This window comes from Protopterus annectens, chromosome 2.part1 (genome assembly GCF_019279795.1).
Source record: "Protopterus annectens isolate FY-2018-M chromosome 2.part1, PAN1.0, whole genome shotgun sequence".
Lineage (NCBI taxonomy): Eukaryota > Metazoa > Chordata > Ceratodontiformes > Protopteridae > Protopterus > Protopterus annectens.
The window spans coordinates 1,540,165,155-1,540,182,612 of record NC_056729.1 but is presented as its reverse complement, the minus strand read 5'-3'; the positions used below and the strand labels follow the sequence as shown (position 1 = coordinate 1,540,182,612).

The 17,458-nt window shown below is 37.4% G+C and overlaps 1 protein-coding gene across 1 annotated transcript in view; it reads right to left on the bottom strand.

The window, feature by feature from the left end:
* The window catches only part of MORN1 (MORN repeat containing 1), a 3,597,386-nt gene that overhangs the window by 3,126,865 nt on the left and 453,063 nt on the right, over positions 1-17,458 (bottom strand). The window contains exon 5 of the mRNA XM_044063000.1: positions 435-525. Coding sequence (XP_043918935.1) covers positions 435-525 — 91 coding nt within the window. The remainder of the gene's footprint in view (positions 1-434; positions 526-17,458) is intronic.

The window sequence follows — 17,458 nt, the reverse complement described above, 5'->3', positions numbered from 1 at the left end:
TAGATAACAGAACATGCTTTAGACTGGGATGTATCAAACTCTCCCATCTGGTGTGAGTAGATCCAATAGTGAGGAAGCCTGTAGTAATTGTCCTTGCCCAGTTCCATAATATGCCCGTGCCAAAAGCAGGTCTTCAGAAATATATTTTGGAGAGTTCCTCTGAATCCTCAGAATTACCCTGTAAATTAGTGAAAGGGGTGGAAACACATAAAGAAACATTTCCCTGCAAAGGAATGAAAAAAACACATATAAAGTTGTTTGTTTTGAAAGGAGGCAAACATATCTATTTGAAGTGTTCCCCAAAACTGGATCATTACCTGGAAAACCTCTCTTTCTCTAAATCTAAAGTCTGAGATGAATAGCAAACTATCCCAAGTACATTTGCTAAATGTCATTAAGTGTAATATCATATAGTCAAATAAAAAAATAATTACCTGAAGGTCATTTCTCCATCTCCATGTTTTTTGTTTTGATAAAAGGATCCTCTGTATGTGTTTCCTTCCTTGTCCACCAGTAACCCATGCCCTGCACAAAGACAATTTGTAATGGTTAAACTGTAAGAAATGCGGAGACAAGTAAAATTATTATCTCAAATATGCAAACATGCAAAATATACATTACAGTAGTCTTAGGTACCATGCATAATAGCAGATTTTTTCAAAGAGGTGTCATCTCTGCAGTTAACTTTACATCTAGTCTCCACCTTTTAAACCATCGCATTGGTGATTTTTCTCTAGCAATTTCATTCCCATTGAGCCAATTAAGCTGTTCTCACATAGAATATTAAAAGGAAGTGTGTGTACCATCTTCAGTTTTTCATAGCAAGACATCTAGTTTGCTTTGTTTTAAGGAAAAAAAAATACTTTAACATTGACTGCTCCTCAGTCCTTGGGAAAATATTTGTACTAGTAGTCTGCACACCTATCTCATACAGAATTTGGTCTCATATGTTATGTCTGTTCCTACTAAAATGTGTAGTCTTCTGTAAAATTATTGGATACTGAAGTCACAAAATAATGAGACATTTGAGTTTCGCAGTTCATTTCCTTTAAATACTAATGTTTACTAGAGCAACATTTAAAATCTGTCGCTGATTTTGGGACTTTGTACCCAATTATTTTTAGTTTTCTCCATAATTCTTGCTCTAAGAGGTTGAAAGGTAGGGAAATCTGAAAAGGAAAGCAAGATAGTATTAGGAGACTATTTTACAATCTGAATGCTCAATGAATATTTCTTGTAGGACTGCATCAGAGGTAGGGATAAAAAGGAAAAGCTTTACAGATGGACACAAGTGGGTAGAAAGGAGTCCATGGCTGTATCAATCTTTCTCACACAAAGACAATAAATTGTATAAGTTTATTTATTTATTTATGCACTTATAATTTGTTAACTGAGTAAGAGCAGATCTACTGACCCTTTTCAGGTTATGACCCAAGTATATATTGCATAAACATGCATATGAGATAAAATTAAAGTAGAAATGTTGGAAGGCAATAATATAATGGAAATATTACAGTTAGAAATACCACACTTGCAGCAAAATCAATCAGGGAATTAAATTAATATAAATTATATACACAGATATAAACACATAAATGCAATTATATATATATCATCTTCTTATTTTGGCTTTTCCCAGTTAGGGGTCACCACAGCGGATCGCCTGTCCACTCATGATTGGCAGTGGAGTTTTACGGTGTCAAGTTGCCAGCCCAGTGCCCAACCTTCCACAGAAGGTACACACACACACACACACACACACACACACACACACACACACACACACATACACACACGCACGCACGCACGCACTCACTCATGCCTAAGGCCAATTTAGAGTGTCCAATCCACCTACAGCATGTCTTTAGGATGTGGGAGGAAACTGGAGCACCTAGAGGAAACCCACACGACCACAGGGAGGACATGTAGACTCTGCACAGAAGGCACCCCAGCCAAGTATTGAACCGGTGAACCTCCTGTTGTGAGACGGCAATGCTAATCACTGCACCACCATGGCCGCCCTGGTTAAAACACATGAACATACTCATTACATATACTGTACAGACATTTACAATGGGAAATTGCTGATTCAAACAGAGTTGAAATTTACTAGTTGAGTTCAAACTGAGTATATGACAATGTACTGCATTAGTCTGCTTCCATGGGTCGGTTTGCATAAAGATGTGAAAGTTCAAGCAGTGTGGAACAAGCAGGACAGACAAAAGCATTACATTTCTCACTTAGTGTGGTTTTGGAGGTCTGTAATGTTTGATTATTTTTAACCGCATCTGGAAGATTGTTTCAGATCGCAGGAGCTAATCTGAGGAAGGTCCTCTCACCAGTGGCATTTTTCTACGTGGGTCTAATTAGTGTTAGTGTGTTGTCTTGGCTACTTCTTGCTGAGTAATTCATTTCTCATACTAGAAGTAGTCTTTTAAGAGATGGATAGCAACCAGAGTAAGGAATTCTGTAAATTAGAATAGCATAAAGAAAAGTTGCTCTTTTAGTAAGAGATAGACATTTTACCTGCTTTATTACATCACAGTGATGCTTATTTCTATTCTCCTAAGAGAACAAATCTGAAAATGTTACTTTCAACTGCTTGCTATTTATTTGTAATTGGATTGAAATGTAGGCAGAGCAGAGGTAAGACATTCTATTTTGCAGCAAAATATTTTGGCAATAGCTAAGCATGTAGTAGGTAATAACAGATGGCAGCTTCAGTAGCAAAATTTTAGCTTAGTTGGAGGTTGTGTTTTCTGTATGGAGGGGTAAATTTAAAACGGGCACTGGTAAGAGACCAAGTAAATTTACCAAAACATTAGATGTTCAAATAGATCATGTTGCACTAGCCTGCGCTATACAGGATGTATCCTACCAAGGATCAGACATCTCGCCAGCTTGCAAAGTACTAGGGTGCCTTCCACACATCCATATGTCCAAGGAGGCAAAAAAGCATGCAAGTATAAAAGTAGACAAACAGGTGCCAAAAGCCAGAGTTTCCATGCTCCCAAATTAAAAGGAAGCTAAAGCCCTGAAGACAGAAGTATGTACTAGGAGAAATATGGAAGATAGGAATCACCCTAGCTGAAAAAGAAGGGGGAGCAAAAAGGAAGATGTTTGTGCCATAACAATGATCTACTAGAACATCAGCTATTATAGTAAGTGTACTTACATATCTGTACTATGTTCATCATTAGGTCATTGCTGTAGTTGCCTAAGCTACAATGGGTTGAAAAACAAAACCTAGCTATAAAGGCTGAAGTAAGAAGGATCAGAGTTCAAGAGCCCCGGGGTTAAAGTCTTAGCAAATCCAGCCCTAGCCCTGCAGAAGGAATCAGTTTTGTAGTGCTTTGTAAAAAGTAAGTACAGGAGACCAAGTAGAACATTTCTAGGGTCCACCTCTTTCCAAAAATAAAGGGATTAACCATGATGAGAATAACACTGAATAGCATGGGACAATCATTTGGAAAAAGTGTGCTTTGATACTGGTTGTCCTTTCTTTTTACCTCCACTGGCAAAAATAACTCATCTGAACTTCTAAAGTAATTTGCCTTTTTTAATGTAGTATCTTACTTTTCCATGGACATAGGTTCATAGGTAGGTCCTAAGCTATCAGCCCAAGGGACTATGTTAGCCTAGCCAATAAGGTTCCCTGGCTTACGCCACCCAAGAAAGTTATTTTCCTGTGCCACTGTCGAGCAGAGACACAGAAGTGATCCCCAGGGTGTATTTCCTATTTTCCATCCATTCATCAAGATTTTTCTTGAAGAGTGCTAATGAAGAACTTTGCTTGACATAGATGGCTAGCCTGTTCCAGAGTATGGGAAGTCTCTGGGACAGGAATCTGTCCCTCCAGCATGTCCTGTTTATTGTGGTGACAAGGTTTAGGTGCCTAGAGTGTGTAGCTCAGAGGGATTGGGATTTCTTTAGGTGTAGCATGTCCAACAGCTCTGGGTTTGACATAGCTTTATATGTTAGGCAGAGATCACCTTGGAGTAGGCGATATGCTACGGAGTAAAGCTGGAGTTTTCTGAGGCGGTCAGTGTAGGGCATTTGTTTGAGTCCAGTAATCCTCTTTGTGAGGTACTTCTGTGGCCTTTCCAGATGCTGCAGATGTCTTGTGAGGTACATTCCAAAAGGGGCGTCATACTCTATAATGGGTCTAATGAGTGTCAAGTAGAGGGGAACAATGACCTCTTTTTTCCTGGATGAGAACCCTTTTATGATGAGGTGTGCCACGTGGAAGGACTTCCTGACTACTGCGGCGATGTGACTATCAAAGGAGAGACTACTGTCCATCTGGGTCCCAAGGTCTCATCACACATTTGGTGTTAAGTAGATTGCTGCCTATGTGGTAGTTCATGGGTACAGAGTTTTTACCAAAGAGGATGACACTGCACTTTTTGGCATTGAGCTTGAGGCCATGGCTCTGACAACAGGCATCTATCTCAGCGAGGCCCTTCTGTAGGATGTCCACATCATTTGGGGACTTGACTATGGCTACCAGTTTGCAGTCATCTGTGAACTTCATTAGCCAGAGGCCTTCTGTGTTTGGTATCTACTTCTCTGAAGTACAGGCTAACAGGAGAGGTCCCAGGACGGAACCCTGTGGTGCTCCACTTGTCACTGCTTTGAGGTCAGATTTGGAGTCTGCAACTTTTACAGTGTGGGTTCTGTCAGTGAGCCAGTTGGCAACCCATCTTGTGATGTAGGGATTTATACCTAGTTTAGTATGTTTAGCTGTAATTCCTGAATGGGGGATGGTGTCGAAAGCTTTGGCAAGGTCAATATAGGCTGTGTGAACCACCTTACCCTCATCTATGGCTTTGGTGACTGCCTCAAAGAAGTCGATCAGGTTCAGGAGGTATGATCTGCCTTTCACAAACCCGAACTGGGTGGGATCCAGTGTTTGGAGGTTACCAATGACTTTGTTTACGAGTTCCATGTTGATACGTTCCATGGCCTTGCACAACATGCAACATCCATCCACAAAATGCAGACTTTTTTCTTATTTTTATTTTTTGTTCAGGAAAGAATACAGAGGGATAGACTGACATGGTTGAATCACATAAGCTTTTGCAACTCAGATACTCTTCTAGCTGAGGTCAGAGTAATTAGCAATACTGTTTTCCATGTTATGAACTTTAAATAAGCCTGATGACCTGGCTCAAAAGAAACAAGTATAAGCTTTCATAGTACATGGTTAAGATCCCACAGAGGAGTCACTTGTTTTTTTCAGGTGGACGGACATATAGCACCCCATTCAGACAGGCAGAAATGTCCAAAAGATGAATTGTAATAGAAGTGTAAGAAAATAACAGTTTGGTAACTCACAAAATGCAGAACCAACAGAGTTTGTACTTTTTAAAGGGTCTTGGTTCTTGCTATGACACAAACTAGAAAATCTCTTTCTAGTACCAGGTTTCTTAGCCTCCTATAATACCTGCTGCACAGGGTCTACCTGAAAAGAATAAGGGACACTTGGCCAACATGCTACAAAAATGGAAAAGCATAAGGGGGGGAGGGCTATACCTCCTATGCCCCCCCAAATGAATATACTAACTCCGGGATCTCACCACAGTGGGGAAAAGGGAGAATCTCCCAGTTTGGTCAACTGTCCATTTTCCCTATGAAAAACTTTGATAATCCATGATGTTGATCTTTTGCCACTTCAGCGATGTTGTCTCAATCATTTTGGATTTGTTGTTGTGGGGATTCGACCTTTTCAGGTAGACCCACTGTACATCCTCAGGAAAAAAAAGAGAGTCTAAAGAGTGTTAAAATTCTCTCACCTGGTTTGTGAGCTTGAAAACTTGAAGATTAGGGTGGATCAGAAAGCACATATCCCTTGTGAGTAAGTTCATTATGTAAGGAAGCTTGTAGTAATTGCCGTTGGCCATTTTTAAAATAAGGGAGAAAGTACAGTTATGGTTAAGTAAACTTACCATAACAGTAGATGTTCAAATGATCACTGCTGCAGTAGCCTTAGCTATATGGGTTATATCCTACATAGGACAGATAGCCAGCCAGCCTCCAAAGTTTCAGAGCATCTTCCACTCAGCCAGACCATTAACAGATCAAGCAAATAAATATAAAATAAATGGTTGAGCCATCAAGCCCTTCAGCAATTTCATGCAAAATGAATGATGGAGACTAGAGCCCTGAAAGAAGACAAAGGTAGGTAAAGAAAATTCAGTGCCCACACTCGGACAACAAAAACACACACAAAATAAGGAGGGCGGAGTAATAAAATTCAATGTCTACACACCCTGGTGACAAAAACATACAAATAAATAAGGGGGATGATGGGAGGAAGGGAGCAGCTACTGTAGCAGTAATCATCTGCAAGTCTACTGCTATGGTAAATTTAGTTACACGACTGTGCTATGTTCATCATATAGGTTCATAGGCAAGTACTACTCTAGCTGCCCTTGTGGACCATTTTAAGCCTAGCCAATTTTCCTTTGGTGAGAATGAAACCCTGTACTTCTTGTTTGTGAGATAAACACTTTAAATATTATACCAAACCCCAACTGCTACAGTAGCCTTAATGATATGGGTAGAACACAATAGCTTATAAGGCTTGGGAGGAGGAAGGATGAGCGTTCAAAAGCCCCTGGAGAATGGTCCTGCTCTAAACCTGGAAAATGAATCTAGTTGTTGCCTCCAGAATACTTCCACTTAAACCCCTTTCCAAAACTTCACTAGTGAAGCCAAGGCCCTAATAGAATCTGCCATAAAGCACCCTGGAATTGACTTGTTATGGTGGGAGTAACAAAGAGAGATGAGAAAGGGACAACCATTTGGAAATAGCCTGCTTTGACACAGGCTGCTTTTTTTTTTCTTATCTTCATAAGAAATAAATAACTGGTTTTAATTTCTGAAGACTGCTTTAGTTCTGTCAAGACACTGCCTAAGCTGTTTGTGGACATCCAGAGTATAAAGAATCCTCTTGCCCTCATTTTTAGGTTCTGGAAAAAAGATATGGAGAGGGATAGCGTGGCTCCAGGTAAACTCATAGAACACTTTAGGTATGAATTTATTTAGCTATCTTTTTTGACCTAGAACATCTGACTGTGAAAAGTCCATTTTCAGTGGATGCCCAGGTAGAAAGGTTTCAGCAGATGCATTTAAGGACCTCATTACAAAACAAAATTTTTACAAGGATATACCACACTAATAGTTGTTAAAACATTGAGATATCAAAATATAATGAAGTGACACTATACAAAGATAAAATGGGTATTTCTTCTATGGTGACATTATATATGACATTAAATTCCAAGTATAAAATGCAAACAGTTCATGTGCAATATAACTGACAAGCAGACATTAGATATGAGATGATTATGGAGGGTTACAGTATAGATGTAAAAAATAAAACTGAGGTAAGGAGTATGAAATATTAGTCAGTAGGTAAATATTAGTTAAAGCTAGTAGAGGGAGAGAGACATTGTATATCTGATAAGTCGGATAACTGGGGTAAGAATATGAGGGGACATACGGAAACAGAGCCTTGTTATAAGACAGTGGTGAAGAGCATCTGAAGGAGATTAATAAAGTGGGAAGATAAGAGAGAAATTAAAATGTAAAGTGGGAATTAAGATAGGAAGGTAATTGAGGAAAAGTGGTAGAAATATTTGCTGTGTTGAAGGGGATAGAAGTTATAAAAGGATGAGTGTTTGATATGAGAAGAGAAAAGGCCCTAGGGCCATTAGCCTATTAACATCCTATGAATCTATGAATCTATGAAACTGGAGTTACCCAGGTGAGGAACACGTGCATGGCTATGTGTAGTTTAGGTGTTGTTTCAGTAAGGACTTGAAGGTGGAAAGTTTCATGGTCTGTTTTAGGTATGTTGGGATGGTGTTCCAAAGTTTAGATATATAGGAATACGATGAGATATATAGGAATACGATGAGAATTTACTGGTTGAGTGATGGTCTCAACCTGAAGAGTAGTGCTGCAGGGTATCTTTCAGTGCTGGTAATTTATCTGATGAATGTTTAAGATCATTTTTAATAAGTTGTGAGTGTGTTAAATAGCTGGGTAGCTCAAGACAGTTTAACTGTTTCAGGGCTCTGGAATGATGCGACAAACCCTAGGCTTGCAGTAAATTTGGCAACTTTATAGTAACAGAGATTTTAGCTTTAAGTATGGTATTTAGATTTGTAAAAATAGGTGAGGCATATATTAGGGATGGAGGAAGGCAGGTAGACATTGGTGTTTGTTTTGCAGCTTCTGTCAGGTAGTGTTTTGGTCCTTTAGATAGAGAGAAAGAGAGATAGGAATTTCTGTTGTGTTTTAGTTTGCAATATATGTTGATGAATTTTAAGCTTACTGTCAATTAGGGCACGCAGAAGTTTTGTTTGGATACCTGTCAAATAATCGAATGGACAAATTGTTAAACATCATATAGTCAAACTCAAATCATCAAAAATTCAGTCCATTGAAACAAACTCAAAACAAAGACAGAATCCACATTTGTCACAAAATTTTTTTTGCAGGGTACAAGCCCCACCTTGCACCCCCCCACATCCTCTGCTAATTGGATATACCAACTCGGAGATCACACTACAGTGGGGAAAAGGGTAAATTTCCTAATCCCTGCTGGAACACACTCTCAATCAAAACAGTTCAACAGACTGAATTGTCGATGATATGGGTTCAGCTTTATGATGTTATTTGTCCATTCGATTGTATGACAGTTATCTGTTTTGTTTGTGTTATGGTTTAAATTTTTGTATTGCTGGATGAGTTTATTTTGAAAAAAAATGTGTTTCATTTTGGTATTTTTTTTAGGAGGGAAGAACATACTTTTTTTTTTTAGTATTTAAAATAATATATTATAATATAATATAATAAATAAAATAATTCATCAGCATACTGAACTGCATTAGTGAATTGGGTGGCAGTAAGTCTGTTTGTGTCTTTCGGCTTTTCCTGGTTAGGGGTCGCCACAGTGGAGCTCCCGTCTGCTAATGATTGGCAGTAGAGTTTCACACGCTGGCTTGCTGGGCCGAACGCACAACCTTCAATGAAGGAACACCCATTCACGCATGTCGCCACACAGAAGAAGCTCTAACTGAGCATCGAACGGGCAACTTTTAACTGTGAGGCGACAAGTCATTTACAAAAATGTTGAATGACAGGCCTACTATTGATCCTTGTGGAACTCTGACAGTGTCTGGTAAGAAGGAGAAGACTATTCCCACTTGACTGCTTGCTCCCTGTCAGATAGCTATGGAACTATTAAAGAGAGGGCTCAGTGTGGGCAAGGGAGATCAGTAAGATGATGACGATGGGATATAATGTCAAATTTATTTATTTATTCCAGTTTGATGACTGGGGAGGTCCACTGGGCTCCGGGAACCCGTTTTCAGTGGAGGCCCGGGGAGAAAAGCTCCAACAATACACAGTAACATGAATAATTACTAAGAAACTTTGCTTTATTGACAAATAAACAGGTAGCATTCATAAAGAAACAAACAATTGCAATTTTGTTTAGGTGTAAAAGACAGGCAAAAGGCCTTGAGGCTAGATTTTACAGTATTGTTATTTATACATAATACAAATGAGCAAGGTTAGCTAGGTGAGAGGTTAGCCAGGAGTAAAAGTGGAGGAGACCTTGAGAGGTATAGGGTGAAGAGTACAGTTGCATTTCCTGTTTGAGTAAAGGTGAGAATGAAGAAGAGTTTTAAAGTTTTCGAGGTTATCGCAGGTCCTAAGAGTTGAGGGAAGAGCATTCCATTTTTTGGCTAAGGTGAAGGAAAGCAGAAGTTGACCAGCTGGGCGCTTGGGTTTGTGGATGGTGATTAGGTTTTGGTGGGTAGATCTAAGTGTTCTATGGGGAGTATATGGTTGTAGGATATTGGATAGTGCAGCACTTGGTAGGTTGAAATAGTAGTCTATAGGCAGTCGTGATTTTGAGAAAGTCAAGTTGGTTATGGAGTTCAAGCCAGTTTAATGAGTGAAGTTTTTGATACATGTAACAACAGTGAAGGATACCAGATTGTCATAATACCTGTATTAGTTTATCATTAGTGAAGATGAGGAAGCAGTGGTAATACTATGGTGAGGTCTAAAACCATGCTGGGCTTTAGAGAAAAAGCTGTTTGTACTGCATAAGTTACAAGTGAATGCATTTTTCTAATATTTCGGACACAGGATATAGGATAGCAGCAGGTCAACAGCTGGAAAAGTCTGTTTATGTGCCACTTTAAGAATTGTTTTATATAGAATTTTTTCTAGATGTATGGGACATACCTCTCAGATATGGATCATTTTATCAATATGGATACAGGGAAAGCCACAACATCAGCTGCTATTTTAAGTACTCTTTTTGAAGTTGGTCAACAGCTAAAGAGGTGGGTTTTAGTTTCAGTAGATGTTTTCTTATAGTGGAGGTGGAGACAGAAAGGAATAAAATTAAGTGTGGCAGGTGAGGACAGAGAGAGAGAGGTAATTTGTTGTCATTATTATTACTCAGAGATAGTATTGTCTATATAAAGTAGGAGCTGAAATGAAATGATATTGAGTCAGTGTTGTTAAAGGTAAGACAGGATGTGCTGGTTTGGCCAGGATGTATTAGTTTGACCAAAAAAGTCTAGACTTTTGAGGGGGTTTATACTGGAGATTAGCATAATAGCTTTTATCTGTTTTAATGCAGTATTTAGTGAGATTTCAAAAATGACTACAGTATTAAATGTATTCTGTATTCTGCTTTTATGCCAGACTTTCCAAGCTTTGTCTCTTTAAAGTATGATGTTTTTAGTTTCTTTAATTAGCCATGCTGCAGGGTTTCATTTGACTCTTTTGTTTGAATAGGGGTTAGGCTGTTAAACATATCTGTAAAAGTTTCATTAAAAAGTGAGACTGTAGCATCACGTGATATCGATTTTAATATGTTAAGCTATGTTGGGTTAAAGTGCTGATAAAGGAGTTTTTGTTAAATCGTCAATATAATGCCTGTACAAAGCAAACGCTCCCAATAGGTAAGCCAAAAACAACAACAGTAAACCAATAACCAACAATGGGAGCGAAACACAGTAGATGTGCCAATAGTTCATCAAATATCCTCAAAACTTCAGTAGTCACAATAAATCGATGAAAAAATCCGTTACAAGTGGAGACTCATTCAGCTCGAGGACAAACTTTAATGTATAAGAGATGCAGGTTAGCGCTTTCACCATACGGCTTCATCAGACCTTTACACTCTAATAAAAACAGCTGAGTTTAAATACAGAAAATGGCGGGAAACAAATCTTTCTTAAAGTGCTAGATCTCCAATAACCACAAAAACAACATGTACATCTATCTGACATCACAAAGCTATTCATAATATATGTCTACACATGCACATGTTGAAACTAAAAAGCAAACCTCTTCTTAATAACATAAAACGTGTATGACACACTAATACATATGAAAGTAAAACTATACTAATAATATACATGTAAATAAATGTATGCAACATACAATATAAGGATATTCTATAAAAAAATATATATATATACATATATATAAATATTAATAAAACACCTATGTAATAAAAAATAAATCAATCAGATACATATACATGGCAACATAACCACTATCAAACAGAAAAAAAAAAAAAATGGCTAACCAAGTTTTTTTTTTCTGTTTGATAGTGGTTATGTTGTCATGTATATGTATCTGATTTAATTTTTTATTGCATAGATATTTATATATATGTGTATATATATATATATATATATATATATATATATATATATATATTTATAGAATATCCTTGTATTGTATGTTGCATATATTTATTTACATGTATATTATTAGTATATTTTTACTTTCATATGTATTAGTGTGTCACACGTTTTATGTTGTTAAGAAGAGGTTTGCTTTTTAGTTTCAACATGTGCATGTGTAGACATATATTATGAATAGCTTTGTGATGTCAGATAGATGTACATGTTGTTTTTGTGGTTATTGGAGATCTGGCACTTTAAGAAAGATTTGTTTCCCGCCATTTTTCTGTATTTAAACTCAGCTGTTTTTATTAGAGTGTAAAGGTCTGATGAAGCCGTATGGTGAAAGCACTAACCTGCATCTCTTATATATTAAAGTTTGTCCTCGAGCTGAATGAGTCTCCGCTTGTAACGGATTTTTTCATCGATTTATTGTGACTACTGAAGTTTTGAGGATATTTGATGAACTATTGGCACATCTACTGTGTTTGGCTCCCATTGTTGGTTATTGGTTTACTGTAGTTTTTGTTAAATGTTGCAGTATTACATATTAAATTATGTTTTTAGATTGGGTCCTGTAGTTTCAGACTGCATAGGTGGAAAGGCAGTCACTTATTGTGTCAGGAAGACATCCGAATGTTTGAAATGTGCTTGGTTTACTGGTAAGGAATGAATCTAAAGATAAGTGTCTGTCAGGCATTTTATTAATTATAGTGGTGGTGGTGATTAGCTGTGTAAAGCCATATAAGTTAACTGATTCTGAGGGACTGCCATTGTTCATCAGCTGCCAGTCTGTGATGAGGTCACCTACTATAATAGTTTCTTCTTAACTATGATAGATAGCCAAGAGAGTATATCTTCTGCTGTTGAAATGTTGTTACCAGGTGGAAAAATATGGGTCTATATCACATTATCGAAATTCCAAAATATCGAACACCATAAGCTCGACCTTGGAATCTCGAAATATGATATACTCAAATGCTCAGAACAACAAATTTTTTCCAAGGGAAAAAAGTCGCTGTTCTAAGAATACACACACACAGCACAAGCACACCAAAATACATAATCCACACATACACACTTCACAGAACCTTACAATAAACCGTACATACACTACTAGCTATCCACTTACCTTAACCCAACCCTAACCTTAAGGTCCATAACTAACGCACACTCACCTTACCTGCTCCCTAACCCTAAGGTCCCTAACTAACGCACACTCAGCTTACCCGCTCCCTAACCCTAAGGACCCTAACTATCACACACTCACCTTACCCACTCCCTAACCCTAAGGTCCCTAACTATCACACACTCACCTTAACTCGGTCCGTTCGCACACTTACCTTAACCCGGTCTATCACCTTTGCACCACAGTCGAGGAAATAGCGAAGCCACAGAAACAGCACACTAAATACTTTCCCTAAGAAAATATTCGGTGTTCTGCAGCTTCGCTATTTCAAGCGTTCGCTGAACAGGGTTCGATATTAGAACATTCAATGTTTTACAACTTTGATGCTCTAATATAGACCCAAAAAATATACAGTCATCCATCCACCTACAATCTCTTTTCCTCTTCTTGCACATAGGTTCAGGGTGTCACTTCAACAATGACAATCATCTAGAGCCAAGGTTTACACCACCAAGTGGCTAGCCCTACCACAGCTGCTCTTCCATGCCACACATTCGCATGCACACTCACATCTATGTCCAGTTTAAAGTGTTTAATCCACCTACTGCATGTCTTTGGAATGTAGAAGGAAATCTGAACAGCCAGTGGAAACCTATGCAAACACAGGGAGGATATGCAGACTCCACACATAAGGCACCCCAGCTAAGAATCAAACCAAGATTTGCTGTGAGGTGACAATGCAATGTTGTTCATAAAATACTAGTTATCAGTCATATTGTTGATCACTGCTGTACATTTGTTGAGCTTTTCCCCCAGAAGACTGCCTTGCCATTCTATTGAGGATTTCACATTTCATCATGATGGTACAACCTATATATATATATATATATATATATATATATAGAGAGAGAGAGAGAGCTAAGATACGTTAGAGACTTTCTGTTTTTTTATTTTGAGGAGGGATATGAGGATTTTTGATTTTGAGGAGGGATATGAGGATTTCCACATTTGGTAAATATCTACATTAGAAAAGTAAACTTGGAGGTATATTACAAATTTGACCTCCCATGAATCCGACTCTTTGAGCATATGAAGCAAAATGAGAATGAAATAAGGAAAATATTTAGGAAAAAAGCTAAGGGAAAGTACTACAATAGTTCTAAATTAGAAACACTAGCTCTTAAAGAAATTTGCAAAAATATGACTAGAAGGGTAATGAAAGCTGATAAAGGAGGGAACACCTTAGTAATGGACACTGCAGGTTTCACAAGGAAGACTGAAGGTATGTTAAATAACCTGCATTACTACAGCTAAGTGGATCTGAGTACTATTGAATCTGCCTATGACAATATTTTTGCAATGCTGGAAAGACTGAATAATATGGAAATTATAGGCACTAAACTGCAAGTGTTTCTCTCAGTCCCACATCCTAGGGTACCATCATTCTTATCCCAAAGCCGAATGGAGAGATAAGTCAGCAAGCAAAGGAGAGTACATTACTGAAACTGATTTCACAAAATCTCACCAAGACGACCTTGATATATAGACTGCATTTATATAGCATATACCATAGACAGAAGTAGGTCAAAAATTAAAATAGCTGGGTGCACAAGACCCAGGATAAAAAAGTGCCCAATCCTGGCAGACGCACTGGTGTCAGGGCTGGAAAAAATGACAGTGTAGAATCCTCAAAATATGGAAACATTCCTACAATGGGGCCAGGCCAGGCCAAAGGGAGGATGCCTCCCACCCCCCACCCCTCGTGTAGAAGGAAGCAGCAGTCCACAAAAATCACAATAACTGACAGACCCAAGAAGAGCTATAAAGATGATAGAGTGGACTATTTAGGATAAGAAAGAAATTATGTATTATTCCTATTATGCAAAAAACCCAGAATTTCCAGACACAAGATATACAAGAAGATTTAGAGAGAAATTAAAGGAAAGAAAAATTATTCTACAAGAAAAATAGAATCCTCAAATAAAAATTTGTGTTTATTAATACAACACATTTGTGAAAAACAGTATACAGACCAATAAACTTTGATCTGTTTGGAAAAGAAGCATCTGAGGAAGTGTGAAAATATAAACAACAAAACTTAAAAATTTTTGAAAAGTATAAAAAAGAAATATGGACATGGAAAAGAAAGAGATATTTGATACTGTGCAAGGGTTATGCACAGGTGAAAGACAAATTAATCAATACAAAAAATGCAGTCCCAAAGATATTTTAAGAGAAATACAGGCAAAGGCATACAGGTATGCAAACTTTCACAATAAAAAATAATATCACAAAGAGGGAATGTAGAAAAGAAGATTAGTACAGTAGAAATTAAAAAATAGAAGTCAAAGTTATGTAGAGCCTGGAAAGTGAAGGATTTGGTATAGAAAGTTTAACACAGGCTACATCACAGCATGATGGAACGAATCCCCAAAGTAAGAAGAAACAGGAAGATCAGACGACATATGAAGAAGAAATATGGCCATGGGAAAGAAAAAGAGATTTAATATAGTGTAATATCTATGCAAAGCAGAAAGCAAAACTAACCAATAAAAAAGAGCACCACCAAAGATAGTCGAAGAAAAATACAAGAAAAGGAATCCGAATATAGAAAACTTTAAAATACAAAAAATAAGAATACAATGAGGAAAAATAGAAAAAGAAATTAGTAATGGAGAAGTTAAAGAAACAGAAACTGAGGTTATGGAGTACCTGCAACATGAAGGATTCAGTGTAGAAAATCTAATTCAGAAAGCATCACAATACGATAGAGCAATGGACATCCAAATTAAGGGGAAACCAGTGGAATGTGAAGCGACTGGTAAGGTGCCATATGAAGTTTTTTGGAGCCTTCCACAGGAAACCAGTATAAACATTCACTTGAAGCTGGACAGCAAGGGAAGGAACAGGAAACTCTGACACAGTCAATGTTGAGGAGTGATAGGCCAGTGAGCTAACATATGACAGAGCAATGGATGGCACAGGATGAAACTGAAGAGAATGTGCCACAGGAAGATGTTATAGAGCTTTCTATAGAATGCCTGCAAGAAATGGAAAACAAAAAATGTGCCCTCAGTTTAGAAGAAAAGGAGCTAACAGAAGAGTTGCTTGATTTAATAGAGATAGACATATTAAAATCAATAAAATAACTAGACTGCAGAAGGAAGTCAGAAGTTTGACAAAACAAATGAACATAGTAATTAGGACTGTCCATAGAGATTCATGTGATATAATAGAATTAAACAGGATGTATTACTGTGCAGTTAAATTAATTACTGATAAAGTTTTACCACAAGAACACAGGATAGTGATGGAAAGGAAGGGGAGAAATCGAATACCATCATGGAAGTATCGAATAGAGAAACTTATAAAGCAATTAAGACTACACATTTCACTGTTAGAAGAGCATAAAAAGAGGGAACAGATCAACAAAAATACTTAAAAAGATAGACGTGATAAAAGCAATACACAATATTAGAACCGATCAGGATCTATCATGCACTATCACAAATAAACTAAAAATCTCAGCACAGGCAGAAAAACTCGGAAGATGCGCATATAAATATAAAGGAAAAGTAAAAAATAAGCAATTTATTGATAAGCCAAAAAGGTTTTATAGAGGATTGGGAAAAAAAGGTAAAAGGAATTGAAAGACCACCAAAAAAGAAGAAATAGATATATTTTGGAGAAGTATTTATGAAGATCCTATGGAACAGAACAAAGCTGCTAAATGAATAGAAGAAGTAAAAGAAATAATAATAAGTGTAAAGGTACAGGATATGGAATGGGATGAAGTAACAGCCAGAGAGATTGAAACAAAGTTAAGAAAAGCCTCTAAGTGGAAAACCCCAGGTCCAGATGCAGTACCTAACTTCTGGTTAAAAGTATTAACATTTTTGCATGAAGATTTAGCTACGAGTAAGAACTATTTACATGCACACCCCAAATAGACACCAACCTGGCTAACAACAGCAAAAACAATGCTCCTGCTTAAGAGTGAACCTACAAGCTACCGTAAAAATTAAATTCCAATAACTTGCCTTCTGATGACGTATAAACTATACACTAGAATTGATGTCGACAGAGTTTATAGTCATTTAGACGAAAACTCAATTATGGCAATAGAACAAAAGGGCAATAAAAGAAAGTCATATGGAACAAAGTATCACTTGTTAAATAAAGTCATAGTGGTGAACTGTAAAAAGGGGAAGAATCCAAGTATGGAGTGTATTGGCTACAAAAAAGCATGTGATAGTATCCCACATTCATGGATAAAAGAGTGCTTAAAAATGTATAAGTTACACCTGACACTGATCAACTATCACCCGACACTGATCAACTACATTATAGTGACCATGAAATAGTGGCAGACCACTTTGCAATTAAGCCATGAAAAGGACAAATTATTATCCCAGGGATAAAAATTCAAAGGGGGATATTCCAGGTTGAATCTGTCACTGCTGCTATTCTGTCTTGCCCTTAACGCATTAAGCTGTCTACTTAACAGCTTAGGCCATGGTTATAATTTGGCTCTTAGAACACAACACAGTGTAAAGACTTATCTTCTTTTTGTTGATGATTTAAAACTGTATAGCTCATC